Here is a 20,433-nt window from a genome sequence, read left to right on the forward strand (position 1 = left end):
TCTCTCACCATGTAACATGCTGGCTCTCCTTCTCTTCTGCCATGACTAAAAACTTCCTGAGGCCTAACCAAAAGCCAAGCGGATGCTGAAGCCATGCTTGTATAGTCTGTGGAACTGTGAGCCAAATAAACCTCTTTTCTTCATAAATTACTCAGTCTCAGTCATTCCTTTATAGTAATGCAAAACAGACTGCTATAGGAATGTCAGCCCAGGCAGCACCTGTGCTCCTCATTCTCTGTAAACCCCGAGGGACTGTTGCATTGAGGGGTGTCTATGGTGTTCTGTGACCTCCTCTGCAGAGGGTGCTGAGTTGGACTTGTGAGAAGGGATTTCCGACCCTTCAGACATGACAGCAGCCATCAGAGGCAGGGAGACAAGGACATCTTTATAACGGGAAGAGAACCCTGCTCCCCTTTGGATCCAAGGGTGGGGGTTCCTAAATTTAAGGAAAGCAGGGAAATTACAAGAGCGCCACCAGCCCTCAGCAGAGAAAGGTTTCAAGTGCCTCATTGCGAAAAGCAAGCAGGACCACGGTTCTGGGGACCTCCGTGGAACATAGCTCCTTTTTCTCAGTAGAGGGGATGCTTGAGAAAAGCAGTCGGATCCGCGAAGCTCTGGGAACTGAAATGGCGGGGCTGGCGTCTGGTGTCCTCACCTCGATGTTGAGCAGCCAGAACTGGAGGTTGGCCACGGCCTCCTCCCCCAGTGCCAGGTTCCAGACCACCACGTACAGGGCCTTGTCTGTGAAGAAGCACTGGTTGACAGTGGCCATGCTGGCCGGTCCCCCGATGTCCCAGACGTTGAACTCCACAGACTCAACCTACTTGAGCAACAGGGCAGTGACAGGGAGGCATTTTAGAGACAAAGGCTTCAGTCAATCAAAGAGAGACAACTGATAACTCTGGAAGCTGTACTTGGGGGTCTGAAAAAAAACAACCGTGGAAAAGTTCTGGACACCCTATAGTTTCTTAGGAAGCAGTTATCGGGGTGAGGGACAGGGGCCCAGTGGCATGGGAGTGGGACTTCTGTCTACTCCTAGCAGAGCAGAGGCCAGGCCCTGGACAGACGTCAGAGGGCCTGGCTCCGTCTGGCCTGCAGATGCGTAGGGGATGCCCTGTGGGAGGAAGCTGTGCTCTGATGTCATGGCTTGCACTGGGGTTCAGCCTCCCTGTGTGCCAGGGCAAGAGGAGGAGATGGGCCTCTGAACTTGTGGGGGTCAGAGGTTGGCGCCCACCAAGGATGCTGGGAAACTCCCTCCCACCCTGTGGGAATCAAACAAAAGATGAGCTGTCAGGCTGCTGGGAACGGCTGTGTAAACGGTGGTTTCTCTATCATTGCATGAGGTAAGAGTCTGGCCCTGGAAGCTAAGGCTGCAGTTTTCTACAGCAAGGAGTCATCTCTGTGAGGCAGCGTCAGCCTCCAAGACACAGCGTGCTGACCTGGTTTTGTATAAAGATGAAAACAGCTGTTCTCAACAAGCTAAGGCCGGCCACGCAGAGAGCTGCGGGCTCAGTCTTCACAGGATCATCCTTCCACTAAAGGATGGGGGACCTTTCATCATCACAGAAAGGAAGTGGGGGCTGAAGGTCAGGAAAAATAGAAGCATGAATTCACCTCTCAGGCCTCAGCTAGAGGAAGCTAAGACAAGAAATGAGATTGCGTAATTGTTAAGAAAAAGGCAAAGCAGGAGAGAATGCAGAAGATTCTGGTTCCTGGAGAGAACCTTCAGACTGAGTCAGCTAGATTTGCTCTTGGAATGTTCTAGGATTGGCCTGGCATTGATTGTCGTGTTTGACTGTTCTGGCCCCAACAGGCAGCGCTTCATCCTTTAGAGGATCAATGTCTGAGTCCATGTTAGAATAGATGCACAGCTTAAATGCCTACTTTCTCAAACCAGGTTTGGAAAGGGGTTGTGTGAGGAAGACGCTGGCACTGTGCATGGGAGCTTTGGGGGAAAATCATGGAACATCTGGATCTCAAGCCTCCTCAGTTTTCCACAATGAAGCAGCCTCCTTGCCTCTTGGATCCTGAGAAACCACAGGGTGGCAGAAATCCAAATACAGTTGATGAGGATGGCCTTATCTATGTGTGTTCGTTCCCCGAGCTCAGAGAAAGGGCTAACTGCCCCTGCTCTATTCCAGAGATGGAGTTCTCACCAATAGTCTGTGGGCTCTTTTCTCTGTTTCATGAACAGGAAAATGTTCATTTCCATTTGCCTGGCACTGAATGGAAGGCAGGATGATTAAGAGGTTTATGGATGGATTCAATTTTTTTTTTTTTTTTTGGAACAGAGTCTTGCTCTGTCACCAGGCTGGAGTGCAGTGGCATGATCTTGGCTCACTGCAACCTCTACTTCCCGGGTTCAAGCAGTGATGGATTCATTTTAAGTAGGGCTTAGAAACAGGACTTTTCAGAATCTGGGGTGAAAGCAGGTGTCAGGGAGGGCAGGGCAGTAAGTCCTGGAGTGCTTTTAGCCTCCTCGGGGTGCGGGGGGGTGGTGGCGGGCAGATGCTGGTGTGTTTCACTGCCTGCAACAGTGGTTAGCTCTCAGTCCTGGGGGTGCCTTACCCCAGACCACTTGAACTTGAATCCTTGGGGTCAGAGAGCAGTGAGGTGAGGCCTGGGAATTGCTATCTTTAAAAGCCTCTCAAGGGAATCTAATGGACAGCCAGGGTTAAGAAACACTGTCCCAGAACCTCAAGTAACTATAACAGAAACACACAGGGTGGGAGGATCGCTTAATCTTCCCACCCTGTTATAGTTACTTGAGGGGAAGTTGAGAATGCATCCAGCCTGAGTGACAGAGTGAAACCCTGTCTCAAAAAAAAAAAAAAAAAAAAAAAAAAGAAAAGAAAAAAAAGAAAAGAAAAAGAAAAAACCACAAGGTCACATTAAGAAATGATTCGCTGCTCTTGGCAGAAGCTGGTATGGAACAGTACACAGTGGCTCCTGCAAAGGTCCTGAGCTTTGGACACTAGGCCAAGAAAATCCTGGGCTCTCTGGGGAGAAGGCAGAAGGAGTCCAAGGGGTGTCCCTCCCACCCACAGGGAGTCTGCACGCCGACCATCCTTGACCTTGGCTCTCGAGCCAGCCGGCCTCTGGAGCTCCCACTTGGTGGTCCTGATGGTGGCCTCTCCGTGCACCACCTGGGGGGCCCTCCCCGTCTGTAAGATCTCCAGGAGGGTGGACTTGCCCTGGCGCGGGGGGCCCACGATGATCATCTTCATCAGCTTGCACTTCTCCGCTTTCCGCAGCTGAGCACGCAGGTAACACAGCATTGCTTTGGGGCCTGTGCAGAATCATTACGGGGAAGGGTAGCTGTGTGGGAACATGCTTACATCTCTTAGGACACAAATCCTGTTGTGAAGGAACTCTTTCTTTGTGTTTTAGTGGGGACAGTTAAGGAAGACTACTGGATCAGGTGGAGGGAAGGCGTGACACTAATGACCCCAAAAGTCAACTCTAAAAGGCAAGAACCTATGGACAAAGACCTTGCTGCCTAGGAGGTCACAGTTTTATCACCTGGTCCTTCTCAATATAGTGACCCTCAGTAACGATTGCTTTAGGGGCAATTTTATAGCATCTTGCCAAACCTGGAACCTGGAGCTGGGCTCCATGGGTCACCAACTATTTCCACCCCCAAAACTTAACAAGTGGACTGGAGTTGCCTTTCCAAGCAGGTGATGGCAGGGGACAGGGCTGCGGAAGCCCTACCTTCTTTTCGGATTTCTGCAGGCACATTGCTGATGGTCAGGTCTTCAGTGTCCAGCTGCCAGAGGTTGCTCAGCTGCCCCAGCTCAGGAGGGAGCTCCCGGAGGCCAGGGTTGCTGAAGACAGATGTGCTCACCACGAGATAATACATACACACACATACACACACACGCACACGCACACACACACGTGGCTCCTGTCAGCCTCTGCAGCCTGCATCCCAGACCCCATACTTTGGGCCCTGATTTCAACACTAATTCCAAAGCCTTTCTCCTGGAGCGTCAGTGGTAGAAAGGGCAGCTCTGTCTTCTGAAAATCCCCATGGCTTAGAATTGAGTCCCCTCCCCCAGCTTTCCTGTCTCTGCTACTAATTACATCACCATAAAGATAATCACTACCTCTTCTTGAAAAGGCGATGTCACTTTAATATTAATATAACGTTTTACATTCTCATCAAGCTTTGCACACTGCCTAGAACCCCTGGCAGTAGCTGGCATGCAATGGGAGCTCAGTAATGAAAGGATGAATGATTGAGTGGTTCTCCTTACCACAGCCCGAGTGATGTAGCAAAAGTGTGTATCATTGCATCGCTACTCCGTCTTCCTCTCTCCCCACCTCCTTGATCAAGCCCTGTTCTGAAAATCCTACTACTGCTTCTTGGAAAGTAGATGGCTTCTTTCTGCCTGGCTTTCTGTGTCCCAGTTGGTTTAGGGATGGGTGTTCTGCCTCTCTGGGCCAGCAGAGCCAGCACGGCCCCTCCAGATGTGTACTTACTTTCCCAAGTAGAGCTCTGATAAGCTCTTCAGTAGGCAAACCGAGGGAGGGACTGCATCAAGGTGGTTGTCATTCAGGCAAAGGACTTCCAAAGACTCACTTAGGAAGGCCGGAAATTCCAGCACACATGCTGCAAAGACAGGGCAAAGCAGACTGCATTTAAAAATAATTTTGGACCATCACACCATGATGACCAGGTGGGTGTATAAATGGATGCAACCTCCAGAGGGCATTTTGGCAAACCTATCAAAACAAAATGCTTACCTCATCGACCTAGCAATTCTCATTCTACAGACAGCCTTACATGCATGTGTGGCAAAGATGTGAGAATGAGGACACTCAGTGGCAGAGATAGAGGACAATCTATGACAACCTATGTGTCCAGCCACAGAGGGTTGGTTCAATGAGTAATAGAATAATTGCAGCTATTACAAAGCATGGGGCAGGTGTACATGTATGGGGGTATGAAGTGATACTCAAGAGCTACCCATCAATTGAAAAGGCAAGGTGCTCCACGCATGGTGGCTCACACCTGTAATCCCAGCACTTTGGGAGGCCGAGGCAGGGGGATCACGAAGTCAGGAGTTCAAGACCAGGCTGGCCAAGATGGTGAAACTCTATCTCTACTAAAGTTACAAAAATTAGCTGGGCGTGGTGGTGGGCACCTGTAATCCCAGCAACTCGGGAGGCTGAGGCAGGAGAATTGCTTGAACCTGGGAGGAGGAGGTTGCAGTGAATCGAGATTGTGCTGCCGCACTCCAGCCTGGGAAACAGAGCAAGACTCCATCTAAAAAAAAATAGTTCAGAACCGGATATCTAGAAGGCTTATTACTGTACCAGAAAATGTCTGCACACATGCATGCACACACATGCACACCATGTATATGTTATATACACACACACCACACCTGCACATGTGTATGCATATAGGTTACATACAGTTGTTAGACAGGAACACAATGGTTACCAGAGATGCACTGAATTCCATAGTTGTCTCTGGGGAAAGGAATTACTAGAGGACTGAATATTTACCCCATGCCCTTTGCTACCGTTCAAAAATGGTGTTTTAAAATATACATGCATTGCTTTTTCCATGAAAAAAAGCTAGTTAATGAAAATATACTACAGTTGGCTATTTTTATGCTTCTTAAGATGACATTCTTTGAAAAACCAGCCAACTGTTTAGTGTTTAAGTGACTTTATTAATTAGGCTAACTATGAGATTACCATGAAAATCATGTCAAATGTGCTGTTTCCACGGGCACCAGAGCATTTGAGTTGAGAAAGAGCTTGGAAACGCACACTGATGGGAATCAGAGGTTTGGATTTCAGCAGAATCTCTGAAGTGCCTTTATCCTCTCTACTAAGGCCTGGAGAGCGGGGAGGACAGCATGCCTGGGAGCTCAGAGAATTCAAGATAAAACAACTGCCTCAAAGCCCTCTCATAGGGTTCCCTGCCAGACATGGAAAATGGAGAAGCCAGGATTCTTTTGTTGGGCTGAAACCAGGCTCAGTTGCCCTTGATCATAGCTACCCTGCCTTGGCTCTGGATTTCCTCCACACATGTAGCTGCAATAACAATGGTAATGGGTAACCTGGCCTCCAAGAACATTCAGGGAGAGCCGATAATGGAATACCAAAACCAACGCCTGGAAAATCTGCCCAGTTAGCTGCACTGTGAATGGAACTCACTGCAGGGGCCCCTACGGAAATGAAGGTGCACCAGCCTTCTAAAGATGGCTTTGTATGAGTCCTTGTTAGGTAAGGAAATGTTCAAAAAGCTTCCTTTTTTTTTTTTTCTTCAGTGAAAAAAGATGATCAATATTAGCCTGCCCTAATTCACATTTTCATGAAAGAACATCAATAACGAGAAAGGCTTACTTTCTCCCCAGAGAACACATTCTAAACACCTGGCCTCTGTGCTTTCCAATTTTAAAGTTTCGCTACGGTGTTTATGAAGCCTCTTTAGGTAAGAGACGGGTGAAATAATGAGCTATGATTGCAGAGGCAACACCTGTAACAGACCTCCCGGCCCGGTGTCGAAAATGATGGGCACTGGGCTGGGGAGAACACAGTTCGGGGTATTTATGAACTGTAATTATTTATTCATAAGTTATTTATGACTCTGCTGGTCTGATTTTTACCGTAAAAACGGCCATCCAAATTATTTTTGGATGAGGCCACTGCACAAATATGGCTACTTGAATGTACATAAATCTACCTGGAATTTTACTATCCTTCTGCAAACAAGCTGTCTTTTATAGATAATTCCTTACCCAAGGGTCCATGGCCCTGAGAGAATAACCCTACTGAGGGAAAGGGTTTGCAAACAGCCTCCTTCTTTTCACTCAGGTGTGGGCCTCAACTTTCTAGATGAAGTTTAAAGAATCAAGAGGCTTTTGTCATCTGCCAAAGCCAAGATTCACCTCTGCCAGAGAACCTCCCGGGGGCGCGGCCCCCTCACGTGGCTCCCCAGACATCCTCCTGCGGGCCGCCAGCTGTCATTTTCTGGAACATTGGTACTGCGCATGCTCCTATGGTGCTTTTCCATGCTTGCCCGTGACTTTCCCCTCTGGCGTCTCATTGAGTGCTGAGCCTACTTCCTTGCACACTCCTCCGTGGTCCCAGGAAGGATTCGGCATTTCTAAGTTGGAGACACGTTTCTAATCCACACAAGTGGATTGCGTGAACGAGGTCTACACTAGCTCCTGTTCTCATACCCATCATCCTGTCTGGCATGAAGAAGACGGTGTTCGTTTCCCCTTCCTTCCAAGTGAAATCCCTATGTCTGGACTCAATTTCTAAAGTCCTAAGGCCCTTCATTTATAAAAGGATCAGTTATGAAATTCATAATTGCATTTCCCTATTCATGTGGTTAAGGACATTTTCATTTGTTTCCTGGCCCTCTGGACTTCCTTTTCTGCAAATTGTTTATATCCCTTGGCCATTTTTTTGCCTATTGTGTTGTCTTTTTTTTTTTTTTTTTTTAAATCAATTTGTAAGCATTCTTTGTATATTAAGGACTTAAGCCAATTCGTGTTGCAACAATTTGTGTTGCAAATATTTCTTCTTAGTCTGTTTGCATTATGACTTTGTTTATGATGCTTCCCACTGCACACACTTTTTGAATGTTTATGAAGCCAACGATTTTAGTCTTTTAAAAAAATTATTCATGGATTTTCCAACTAGATTTTAAAGATCTCCCTCATAGCCAAATTATACCTATATTCCTTAAATGTTATTGTTTTCTTTTTTTTATACTTAAACCTCCTACCACATAGACATTTTTGTAATCTAGTGTCGTGTTTTGTCCCCCTTCCAGGCAGGAATACCAACACCATTTATTGAAGTAAGCAAGCATCCTTTTACACTAAGTTGAAATTCTGTCTTTGTCATATATTATATAATAATAGTCCCCAATCTTTTTGGCACCAGGGACCGGTTTTGCGGAAGACAATTTTTCCATGGACTGCAGCACTGATGAAGGGGATGGTTTAGGGATGAAACTGTTCAACCTCAGATCATCAGGCGTTAGTTAGATTCTCATAAGGAGGGCACAACCTAGATCCCTCACACGCGCAGTTCACAATAGGGTTCGCGCTCCTATGAGAATCTAACGCTGCCGCTGATCTGACAGGAAGTGGAGCTAATGCTGACTTGCCCACCACTCACCTCCTGCTGTGTGGCCTGGTTCCTAACAGGCCACGGACCAATACCGGTTCGCTGCCTGGGGGGCGCTGGGGACTCCTGATATATTCCTATATTTACTTAGGTCTATTTTTGAACTCTTTTATCTGTTCCACTGATATTCCTTTTTCAGTCACATATAAACACACATGCTCTTATGGGACAGATCTCTATGTGTATCATACTCAACACACAAGCACACCAGTTCATCCAAGAGCATAGCAGTGGCAGACTCCCTAGTTCACCTCTTGCAAATGTGTCCTCGCCTCTGTGGCGTCGCTCATCCCTACCTCACACTATCCGTACTTGCCAACAGCCATCTATCAAACTGAAGAAGAAAGCTGTATTATGTTTAAAACGACTTGGACATGGGTTCTGGTTTTCTGGGCCAGCATCCTGAGGGATATTTCTGTGAACGGAGCTGGCTTTGGAAGTCGTAGCTTTGAGGTTAAGAAGCAGAGCTGGTTGTTTAATGAAAGGGACAGCTCCATACTTTCCCCTGCGTCTCACAGAAGATAATGGAACTAAAAGAGCTTGTTTCCCTAGATGTACTCTGTGCTGAACTGGCCTTGTTGTGTGACCAGCACAAAAACTAGGAAAATTTCTGTCTCTGATGAGTTTTGGGGAAGACCACAAGCCCCTGTGCAACCTCGGCCTCACCTCAGCCTGTGAGGCCAAAGGTGGCCGTGATCCATGTGGGCTTTGCAAGATGCCATCGTGTGTCAATAGAGACTTAACAGCACGGAGCTGCTGGTCCAGGGCTGAAGTCCCACAGTCCTGGGATGAAACCTGGCTTTGCTACTGAGAAGCAGCCACACGACCTGGGACAAATCAGTCAGTCTGTATGTCAAGGATTGAACTGTGTCCCCTGCCCCCCACCAAATTCATATGTCAAAGCTCTAATACCCAACGTGACACTATTTGGAGATGGGCTATTTGAGCTGTAATTAGGTTTAGATGAGGTCATGAGGGTGGGGCCCATATGATAAGATTAACGTTCTTATAAGAAGAGGGGCCAGGAGCGGTGGCTCATGCCTGTAATCCCAGCACTTTGGGAGGCCAAGGCAGGCAGATCACTTGAGGTCAGGAGTTCAAGACCAGCCTGGCCAACATGGTGAAGCCCTGGATATCTGAGAGGAGGGCGCCAGCACTGTCAGGGGCTAGCAAGGGCCTTCTTCCTGGCATCCTATATTGTATTAAAATACAAAATTATTATTTGGAGATGGGATATTTGAGCTGTAATTAGGTTTAGATGAGGTCATGTGGGTGGGGCCCCTATGATGAGATTAACATTCTTATAAGAAGAGGGGCTGGGTGCGGTGGCTCATCTCCAAAAATACAAAAATTAGCCAGGTGTGGTGGCACATGCCTATAATCCCAGCTACTCAGGAGGCTGAAGCAGGAGAATAGCTTGAACCTGGGAGGCGGAGGTTGCAGGGAGCCGAGATCGCGCCACTGCACTCCAGCCTGGGTGACAGAGTGAGACTTAGTCTCAAAGAAAAAAAAAAAAAAAAAAAAGAAGAGGAAGAGAGACCAGAGTCCTTGCTCTCTCCCCCATCTCAGGACACAGAGAGAAGGACGCCAGGAAGAAGGCCCTCACTAGCCCCTGACAGTGCTGGCGCCCTCCTGCCAGATATCCAGCTTCCAGAACTTTGAGAAAATAAGTGTCTGCTGTTGAAGCACTCGGTCAATGGTATTTTGGTATGGCAGCGGAGCTAAGACACCCTGGGAGCTTCAGTTTCCCCAGGTGCAAAATCGGGAACTGTGGCCCATACTTCACGTTGTGAGGATGAGAGACTCTCACATACGTAACCTGTCTAGGGCACTGCTTGGCGTGTAGATCAGCTGCATACGTTAGCTGCTGGCATCACTGGCCTCCACGCAGGAGAGCAGGGCTTGAGGATACTGGAGTGTCACACGTGGGACAGAAGGAATGGGCGTAGCTCATGTGCAAGGTTCTCATTTGAACATGGACATCTGTGGCATTGCAACAGGGCATTGAAGGGGAAGGCTCAAGATAAGGGCGATCCCCTCTTTGGTGGAGCAGGAACCAGGCTACCCGGGCTGTCTTATCTGGGAACACCAGCATCTCCCAACCAACACACACCTGCCTCAGTCCCGGAGCGCTGGCGACCTCTAGTGGTGAAAAAGGCAATACGCTTTGTTTTCAGTCCATCTTCATTTCTGTGCGGAGGAAAAAGAGAGAAAATTTGAGGACAGCATGGCAAAAACATTACTCTTTTGGTTGTGATGTTATAATGCCAAGCCACGGAAATTTAGGTGCAACTCTTCAGGGCCTGGCAGAGGTGCACGTTGCAGTGGCAGCTGCCTTTTACACTGCCCCCCGCAGAAGTCCTCTTTGGCGTGCAAGTTCCACCATGATACTGCAGAGTGGCCTTCTGCAAATGAATGGGGGTGGCTGGTTTCCAGAGGCTGGCTGGGCTCATCCTGGCTTTCCACCTATTGGAAGGCTTTGGGGCTGGGTGCTTTTATTCAATTATGCGTCTGTTTTAGTTAGTGATCAGCAGAGACTTCTGAATAGAATTACAGTTCAGGCTGAAGTGAGAGACAAGATTCTCCAGGAGACTAAAAATTAGAAATGAAAGGACACCATTATGGGCTGCGTCCCCCCAAATTCCTATGTCAAAGCTCTAACCTCCAATTCCTCAGAATGTGACTGTATTTGGAGACAGGGCTGTTAAAGAGGTAACTCAGTTAAAATGAGGTCATTAGGATGGACTCTAATCCAATCCGACTGGTGTCCTTATAAGAAGAGGAGATTAGGACACAGACACAAACAGAGGCCCGACCGCGCCAGGACACTGGGAGAAGACGGCATCTGCAAGCTAAGGAGAGGGGCCTCAGGAGACACCAGCCAGGCCTGCCCACGCCGCCACCTCGGACTTCAGCCCCCAGGGCTGTAAGCCAGTGATTTCTGTTGTTAAGCCCCCAGCTGGTGGCTCAGCAGCCCTTGCAGACTCGCTTGCCGCCATTCCGAGGACCTGCTCGACCGCGGCCCCATACACCCTTTGGGGAGGAGAGGCCCCTGCTTACTTGCCAAGTTGGTTTCTGGAGAGATCCAGGGTTTTGAGCTGCCTGCAGGTCCACTTCTCTTGAGGTGGAAGTGCTGCCAGCTGGTTCCCTTGTAACCTCAAGAATGTGAGGGCCTGAGAGAGAGAGGGAGGGAGAGAGAAGCTAAGATGGCATCAGATACAAGAAGGGAGGGGAGACTGAAGAGCCAGTCAGTTCCCGACCACGTGCAGTCAAACGATTCCAACCAATTTGCCTTCATGCAGATCCCAGTTGTGTGGGGCTCGGCAGCCTCTTCAAACTCATGAAATGATATCAAACAGAGCAACGGGGCCATCTATCTACAGGAGCTCTTCCCTCAAAGGCAGTGAGAGGCAATTATTCTAGAGTGAAAGGAGCCCAAGTAGCTGTCGGTGTTAAGGATTCTTAAGAGTGCTGATTATTGGTGGGTCTCTCCGGGGAAAGTGCCAGACTCTTACGGTTTGGAGGACACCGGGTCAAGGCTGGTGGGGGTGGCATGGGGCGTACAGCACAGTGCTGGTGTCTGTCGCCTCCCGGTGGGTGGCCTCCTGGGCCGGCCCAGGTCTGAGGACAGGGGTGGCAGCACCACTAAGGGTAACTGCCCTAGCCTCGTGCCCTCTGCTAGCCAACACAGTCCCAAGCTGGGCCCCTCAGGATTATCAGCGTGTCTGGGGTGCCCCTTGTGGGTAGCCCTCCCTCAGCCCTACTGCAAACAGACCCTACAGGGAACCCAGTCACCAAGGGAGATGAGGGGCTACCTTGTACCTGAACATGTTTTATTCTTTTTTTGTTATTATTTCTTTTTATTTATCTACTTTTTTAGAGATAGGGTCTCGCTCTGCTGCTTACGCTGGAGTGCAGTGATGTGATCATAGCTTGCTACAGCCTCAAACTCCTGGCCTCAAGCAGTCCTCCCATTTTGGCCTCCCAAAGTGCTGGCAGTACAGGTCTGAGTCACCGTGCCCAGGTCTGAGCCATCATGCCTGGCCCATGTTTTACTTTACAGGAGTACCTTAGACATGCTATCTCCCTGCTTGAGGACATCACCACAGCCACCAACTATCCCACCCACAACCAGGGTGACCTCAGGAGGGCCACAGGCTGTTTGCTGCCCCACATTAAATTCTCTCCTCCTGGTGCTTCTGTCTCCTTCCTTGTTGAAGGGGCTCACGCCACCGCCCACCATCAGAACCACTGCAACCAGCCCCCACCTGCTGAAATTCTATGGAGACCCTGCCATGTGCCAGGCCTCAGGGCCCTCCAAGTCTCCCACGTACCCATCCACCCCTTCCCAGTGTGGAGAAAAAGACCTCGAGCAGACACATTCCCACAGGCCCACGGTGAAGCACTGGACAAGGCTCTGCCTCTCCTGATTTGCTGCTTCTGGGCTTTGGGGGAAGCCAAAAAACCAAGCCTGTTAGTTGTTGGTGTGAAATACGAGAAGACAGACTCAGAACAGGGGCCCAAGGGCTATGGACAAGGACTGAAGGCCAGGAATACCCTGAGAGGAGTATGATGTGGGACCCCCCCCAAGGGCGCCCCCGCATGACTCTCTTCTTCTGAGAAGTGAAAATTCCTGTCCCTGGGTCCCTGACTTTGCCCTGTGCTTGTCAGGAGCCTAGGACATGACAGCCCCTCCTCTCTGAGGATACACATGCTGAAGGGGCCTTCGCTGCCTTGTGGGGGTCGCCGCACCAGGCCTTGGAGGAGTGCCCGTGGGGGCTCTGGCAGTGGCCTGGCAGGACCAGGGGCTGAAGCCTGTGCAGGGTGGCCTGGGCACTCTGCCTGGGGGTCCACCACAGGGCCCTGGTGAGACTGTCCTGATGCCTTTAGCAGGCACTGATGGGACTCCTTCTGGGGTTGGCCCTGAGCTCCAAGCAATGAGTGTGATCCACGGCCTGTCTGCCTAAGGACCAGCCAACCACCTAAAACCACCTAAAGTGAGAAAGCACCCCTATTCTGGGTAGGCACACAGGGCTCTGTGGAAAGGCCCTTCCTGGAGTTCTCAGTGTCCACTCAGCCTCATATATGGGCAGGCCATGGACTTAAAGAAAGTCCCAAGGGATACGAACTATAACCCCACTACCACCTAACATAGCTGCTTCTGCTGTCCATATTCCGCCCTCATCATTGTTCATGGCCATGTGTATTTTTGATAGCTGAACTTTTTCTTCACCTTTTCCCCTTACATTTGTCTCAGAAGCTCAGGGAAAACACATACATTTCACTGCAACATGGAGCAATTTTTTCTCAAAAGCTGAAAATGAGAAAAAAGGGCTATTAGGCTTACATCGAGTTGGAAAAGTCCCAGGGGAACTTCTTTGAGTGAGTTTTCTGAGAAATCCACATCCTTCAGGTGATTTTTCCAAAAGACAGCCATTTTGTCTGGCAGACATTCCAGGGCATTTCTGGAAGCTTTGCAACATTTCTAAGAGATTGACGAGAGAGAGAAAAAAAAAGTATCTTAGTTAGCTCTTTAAATGCAGTGGTGCCTGTGAGACTGTTTCCAAATTTGATGTTAAAAATGGACCATTACAATAATGTCCTGTAATGAAGATGATTGAGTGTTGTCGGAAGGCTGCACACCCTCACTGTCCCTGTCCTTCCACCCCTGGTCCAAGGAAGGGACAGGAATGGGGTTTCCTGGGGGAGCTCATGGTCTTTTCCCTTCATTCCAGAACATCCGGCCCATTGTCCTTGGAAATAATGGAACAATTCAGGACCACACGGGAGTGAGAAGCTGGTTTCCCCTACACAAATGGCCAAACTAGGAATGTTAATGTCAGTGATGACGTTTACTGTTGGTTTAAAACCAACAGCCATAATACACACACACACACACACACTCTTTATGCTGTTCCATCTGTTTTAACAAGCAAAATTCCCCAGAGGCAAAAATACCATTTAATCAGAAGTGCTGTGATTGGTGATTTCTTACTCTTTTTTTTTTTTTGAGATGGAGTCTCGCTCTGTCGCCAGACTGGAGTGCAGTGGTGCAATCTTGGCTCACTGCAACCTCTGCCTCCCCGGTTCAAGCAATTCCCTTCCCTCAGCCTCCTGAGTAGCTAGGACTACAGGTACACGCCACCACGTCCAGATAATTTTTTTTTTTTTTGTATTTTTGTAGAGATGGAGTTTCACTGTGTTGGCCAGGATGGTCTTGATCTCCTGACCTCGTGATCCACCTGCCTCCCAAAGTGCTGGGATTACAGGCGTGAGTCATTGTGCCCAGTCTGATTTCTTACTCTCATGTGATAGTTGTCCCCAAAGAACTGAACCCTCCTTTTTCAGGCATGACTACTCCAGTGCCAGGGTGCAAGCTGTCTCTGGGTAAAGTTCTGTGGGTGTTGTTGGGTGGCTCTTGAACCCAGAGCCAGGCAGTCTGGCTTTCAGGTGAGTCACTTGCCTAGGACACTTAGCCTCACTGTATGCTGAGTGACAATGCTACAATGTGGGAACCAGGTCCTGCTACCTGGCTTGGCTGCCGAGGGGATGAACTGAGGTAATGCACCTGAGGGCTCTCTGAGGCTAGCTGAGATGCAGAGTTGACTGTGGCTTTCATGACTTTTGGTGTGATACTCACCAAAGGGCAGGCCCAGGGATCTGGAAACACCTTCAGGTTGTTTCTGGAGACATTCAGAGAATTGAGGGACTTGAAAGAGTGAAGGAACAGGGCAGGGAGTTCTGTCAATTTATTGTCAGATATATCAAGTTCCTGTAGCTTCCGTAAACCGATCCAGTTAGTGGCTTAAAAAAAAAAGACACAAAGTATGAATTGGTAAAAATATCCCTAACCAAGAAGAAAATGACTAATTCACTCAGGTCATTGATGAGAAAACATACCATTTTCTTCTTCGAACAATTTTTCTAAACAATTTTTTGAAGCTGTCAGTTTTTGAAGTTTTGAGAGGTGCAAGAATCCAGGAGGGAGGTGGGACAACTTGTTGCTGGAAATGTCAATTTCAAGTAGCCTGGGACGGAGAAGAAGGAAGGCAGGCATCAGAAGAAAGAGGGAAAACACCAAATTTACATATTTTTCTATAAACCAAGAGATGTATTTTTTTTTCTTTTTCTCTCTGTGCAAGGTTAAAAAGTGTGCATTGAAAATGTAGTGCATATGATTTTTAATTCATTTGAAGAAATCTTACTGTGTCCTGTGTAGGTAAAGACAAATCTCTCATTGGTGGGCCCTGGCCCCGCTGACCAACAGGGATTCTAATCCTTCGCATGCATGTAGTAGCAAAATGAGTGGGTTCCCTGAAAGCTGCTGAGACCACAGAGCCGGGCTTTTAACCTTCTGGACCTGTCCATCTGGCCCAGGTGAAGGGCCCCACTTGGGCGGCACTTGCTCTTTAAGTTCTGGTGTGCAGGCTTCCTTCCCATTCTCACTTGGGAGTCCCATGGGTTACTTCCTACCCCAAGCTCTTTCCAACATTCTTGACTCTTACTTCACTTAGAGCCTTCGTTTTAAAAACCAATTCAACCCCTTTATGGAATGAGGACTTGCAGCTATGTGTCCTGAAGAAAGTAGGCTAGGTGCGGTGGCTCATGCCTGTAATCTCAGCACTTTGGGAGGCCGAGGCAGGCGGATCACGAGGTCAGGAGGTCGAGACCATCCTGGCCAACATGGTGAAACCCTGTCTCTACTAAAAATACAAAAATTAGCTGGGTGTGGTGGCGCATGCCTGTAATACCAGCTACTCAGGAGGCTGAGACAGGAGAATCGCTTGAACCAGCGAGTTGGAGGTTGCAGTGAGCCAAGATCGCGCCACTGCACTCCAGCTGGGCAACAGAGTGAAACTCCATCTCAAAAAAAATAAAAAATAAATAAAATAAATAAAGAAAGAAATCAACTAAGGTCCTTCCTCTTTCTGTGCAAGCTCAGGGGTAAGGCTCAGGTCTCCCCTCAAGGCCTCCAGAAGAAGCAAGCCTGGACTGCCCACACTGTCCACCTGCTGCTGGAGTCCTGCGGAGTTAACCTTTTCTCTGAGGCCCTTTCCACTTTCCCTGGAAGGTAGAGTAAAAGCTGGTGCCTCAGAGCCCCATTGCATCCACCAGCATGGGAAGGTTTGGCTGCCCTCATCTGATTCCTGGGCAGGACCGAGAGGAGCATCTCAGGGAAACATTTGCACATCCGCAGGTGAGCTGTGTAAACTTGGGCCAGACAAATGATCTCTCTAAACCTCTGTTTTAACCTGAAAAGGAGGCTTGCTGAAGGGCAGGCAAAACTCCTCCTATTTTAGCCAGAACATTTTCCCCCCCAAACCACAAAATACAACCCGGGAGCATGTGCAGGAGCACAACGGTGACGGTGGGGTCACACACAGCTCCGTTCACACTGCGGGGAGCCACCTGGAACAGATGATTTCATCCGATGACTGCACGCCAGGCAGCTCCCCCAGGTGGTTGTCCGAGAGGTTCAGCTTCCGGAGGTTGATGAGGCCCCAGGGGATAACCGAGGGGAGGGTCGCCAGGCAGTTGGCAGAAAGGTCGAGCTCCGTGATCTGGCAGGAGATGTCTATGAGCCAGTCTAGGTCTACCCAGGGCAATCTGAGATGGGACCATTTCACACGAAGCGCCTGGTGGTGGAGAGAAGGGAAAAGAACATGTGGAGGGTGAGTTCAGGGCCCACATGGGCTTGGAATAAAGCAAGGGTTAATGCAAGTGCACGTCTGTGTGCCTGCTCCAGCCGGGGTCCCAAGAGGCCTGCACATGTCCTTCTCGGCCTCCAGTACCTGCCATGGTATTGGGCGCAGAACAGCTACTTGTTCCCATCTGCACCTGCATCTTACAGGCAATCTGTGCACAGCTCCTGCAAGTCACCCTCCAACCTCCAGAGGGAGCTGGTGGGCGTGGGCTCAGTGCCACCCCTTAAGAGGCGGCTCACGGGGAGGGAGGAAGCGCAGCAGAAATTGCTCACGTATAGAGGAGACCACTGAAGCTTACAGGCGCCTCCCCCAGACTGGAGAATAAAGCTGAACCCCCAAACCCAAGTCTCTGACCTCCCTTCAAGGCTCCCTTTCCTGTGATTAGAGGAGCTGCCGCCTGCAGCTGCCTGCACCGCACCAGGGTGCTTGGTGGACGGGCTGCTTCCAGAGTGAGCCTGATACACAAACAGACAATGGCCACACAATATATACAAAATAGAACTCTGACCCACAACCTACAGTGATCTGCCTAGGAAACCAACCTCTTTATTGATAGTAAATAGCCCAGGAAGCCAGTCTCCTGTAAGACAGAGGTGCAAGAAGCCAGCTGCTGCTGCTGCTTCTTCCTTTTTTTTTTTTTTTTTTGAGATGGAGTCTTGTTCTGTTGCCCTGACTAGAGTGCAGTGGTGAGATCTCGGCTCACTGCAACCTCTGCTTCCCGGGTTCAAGCAATTCTCCTGCCTCAGCCTCCTCAGTAGCTGGGACTGCGGGCATGCACCACCACTCATGGCTAATTTTTGTATTTTTAGTAGAGACAGTGTTTCACCATGTTGGTCAGACTCAGGCTGGTCTCGAACTCCTGACCTCAGGCAATCCACCCACCTTAGCCTCCCAAAGTGCTGCAGTTACAGGCATGAGCCACTTCTTATCTCTAGTAACAACTCAGGAAGCTAAACCATCATTTCCGTAAAAGTCAGTCTAAAATAGCCAGGACTTGGTTAATAACTGACAGATTCTCTAATTTTTGTCCTCACTTTCCATTTAGGACCAACCCGAGAGAGCCAACTTTGCTCCCCTACCAATCCCATAGGATGCCCAACCTGCAGCGTGCCCCCCAGCTTCCCCACGCCAACAGCCTCCAGGCAGGACGCACTAGAAAGCTCCCACTCCTCTGCCAGCCTGTGGGTCTCTGCCTAATGCAAGTGATGGTGGCTGACGCCCTTGCTGTTGAAGTCCTGCTAGATAAATTGCCTTTGCTCTTCTCATTTCTCATTGGTCTTCCTTTATTTCCACAAGAGGGAGTCAGAAGGGCCAGCGGTTTGCTGGCATGAGGTGGTCAAAGGGACCTGGTGAAATATATCGGAGCGGGACTTTTCTCTTTCTTCTTGATTATCGAAGAATATTGGGCTCAGTCAGGTTTCGGGGGAGAGGAAATCTGCTTTTGGGTCTGTTTCTTCGAAGCAACTGGAAATCCGTATTGGAAAATTAGAGGAGCAGAAATATAAACAAAAATTACTGCTTCGCAAATAGGAAAATGTAACAAGCAGAGGCTGCAGGAAAGGTCCCAACAATGTGGGATAAATTCCTCTCAAAAATTGGCGGCAGTTGACAGGCATCCTTATTTGGCCACTAGATGGCGATGAGCGCCTGTCTTTAGATCCCCCTTCGCCACCTCCAGGAGTTTGGAAAGAGTGGGTCTACACCCTCTCAAAGCTCCCGTCTTTGAACCAGGAGAATGAGGGACTCTGTCGCGCTTGCGCTCTCGCTCTCTCTCTCTCTCTCTCTCTCTCTCTCCCTCTCCCTCTGTCGCGCGCTCTCTCTCTCTGTTCACATAGATGAAAACGGACGGGCAGCACTGGATCTAAGGTCAGGAGAGTAGATTCTGAATTGATTTTTTTAGACAAGTCACTCACTTGCCCTGGGCCTGTTTCATTGCTACTGTTTTACTCCCTACATTTTTTTATTTTGAAAAAATTTTAAACTTCAGAAAAGTTGCACTAGGTCACAGTGCACTCTCCACCTCGACTCACTGATTGTTAAAACGCTGTCACATTGGCTTTTGCTTCTCTCTCTCCACACAAATACACACGCTTTTTATATTTTGATGAATCATTTGCCAGTAAATGATTATCGTGCTGCTTCACCCGTAAATACTTCAGCATGTATCCCTGAATAATAATAATATTTTTATACATGACAGCCATATAATTATCATTTTCAATAAGTGTAACATCAATACGATATTAAGTTCACAGCCCATGTTCAAATATTCTCAACTATCCCAGAAATGTGGTTTATAACTATTTTGTGTCCTGATCCGGGATCCCATCACAATTGCATGACATTGCAATCCCACACTGCGTTACATTGTCATGTTACTTTACTTTTCTTTTATCTAAAAGAGTCTCCACACCTTTTAATGCCTTTTTTTTAAAAGAATTTTCCAAATATAGAAACTTAAATTTTAATGTGCATTAAAATAATAAATCAAAACAAAACAAAACTAAAACAATTTGACTAGAAGGAATCATCCATCTGACTGGCATTAAGTCCTAGAACTTTTAGCCTCTTCATCAGGGGGCAGATGCTGGTGTGTTTCACTGCCTGTCTTGTAGAATATCACATAATCTGAATTTACTCAATTTTTTCCCAAAGTTTAGATTAAAGTTAGCTATTTTGGGCAACAACCTTAGAGTCCAGTTGAGTGGTTCCCACCGAATCCCACCCGGAGCACCTGATGTCAGGTATTCCTGCTACAGGTGGTGCCCTGTTTGGTCTCTTGGTTAAGGTGGTGTCTGTCAGTCCCTCCTTTGTAAAGGTTAACATTACACCCTTTGTGATTAGTAAACAATCTGTGGGGTGATATTCTGAGATTATGTGACTATTTTGTGTTTCTACATCCTTTTGCCCAGTGGGTTTAGCATCCCTTGCTGATCCTGGCCTGAATCAATTAGTACAATGGTGGTTGCAAAGAGGAAGTTTTGCTAAAGCTACCTTTCCTTCTACATGTATTACCTGGCATTCTTCTGTACAGAAAAGCATTGCCTCCTCACCTCTTTAAGTATCACTATGGACACATGGATTCTTTTTTTCCCAAGTATCATTATTTTTTGATGCCCAAGTCATCCCCAATTTGTCTGGGGAACTCCATTTTGGGTGAGAGAATGCCCCTTGTGTTCCTGTGACATATAGTTATCAGTTTTGGGGTACCTCCTTGCTTCCTGGCAAAATAAGATCTTCCAGTCTCCTCTTGTACTTTCTAAGCCCAGACCTTGATTCCCTTTAGCAAAAATTGGTATTTAGAAACCAAGATCTGGGTGTGAGGTGTGTTCATCACTGCTGGACTGTCACTGCTTCTCAGCCCATTGATGGGACACAGCTCTGTATTTAACATGAGTGCATTCCGATGCCTCCAATTCAACACAGCAAAGTGGGTTTTTTCCTAATCTTTCCATAATCCACAATTCACGATTGTATCACTCTTCATTCCATTATCATTGGTTTTAATCTATTAAATAAGTGACTTGGATTAGATGATGCCTAGGTCAATTCTGGTCCCAAT

General features: G+C 48.3%; 1 protein-coding gene across 5 annotated transcripts in view; it reads right to left on the reverse strand.

The window, feature by feature from the left end:
* LRRK1 (leucine rich repeat kinase 1) overlaps positions 1–20,433 on the reverse strand; it is a 149,787-nt gene that overhangs the window by 41,863 nt on the left and 87,491 nt on the right. For all 5 annotated transcript variants that reach the window (XM_031668292.1, XM_009211002.4, XM_017960966.3 and 2 more), the window contains 10 exons: positions 16,576–16,802; positions 15,067–15,194; positions 14,807–14,970; positions 13,514–13,651; positions 11,227–11,339; positions 10,280–10,356; positions 4,486–4,615; positions 3,715–3,827; positions 3,075–3,289; positions 656–820 (listed from right to left, as the gene is read on the reverse strand). In XM_031668292.1, the coding sequence (XP_031524152.1) occupies positions 656–820; positions 3,075–3,289; positions 3,715–3,827; positions 4,486–4,615; positions 10,280–10,356; positions 11,227–11,339; positions 13,514–13,651; positions 14,807–14,970; positions 15,067–15,194; positions 16,576–16,802 (1,470 nt within the window). The remainder of the gene's footprint in view (positions 1–655; positions 821–3,074; positions 3,290–3,714; positions 3,828–4,485; positions 4,616–10,279; positions 10,357–11,226; positions 11,340–13,513; positions 13,652–14,806; positions 14,971–15,066; positions 15,195–16,575; positions 16,803–20,433) is intronic.

This window comes from Papio anubis, chromosome 7, assembly GCF_008728515.1.
Source record: "Papio anubis isolate 15944 chromosome 7, Panubis1.0, whole genome shotgun sequence".
In the NCBI taxonomy this organism is placed as follows: Eukaryota; Metazoa; Chordata; class Mammalia; order Primates; family Cercopithecidae; genus Papio; species Papio anubis.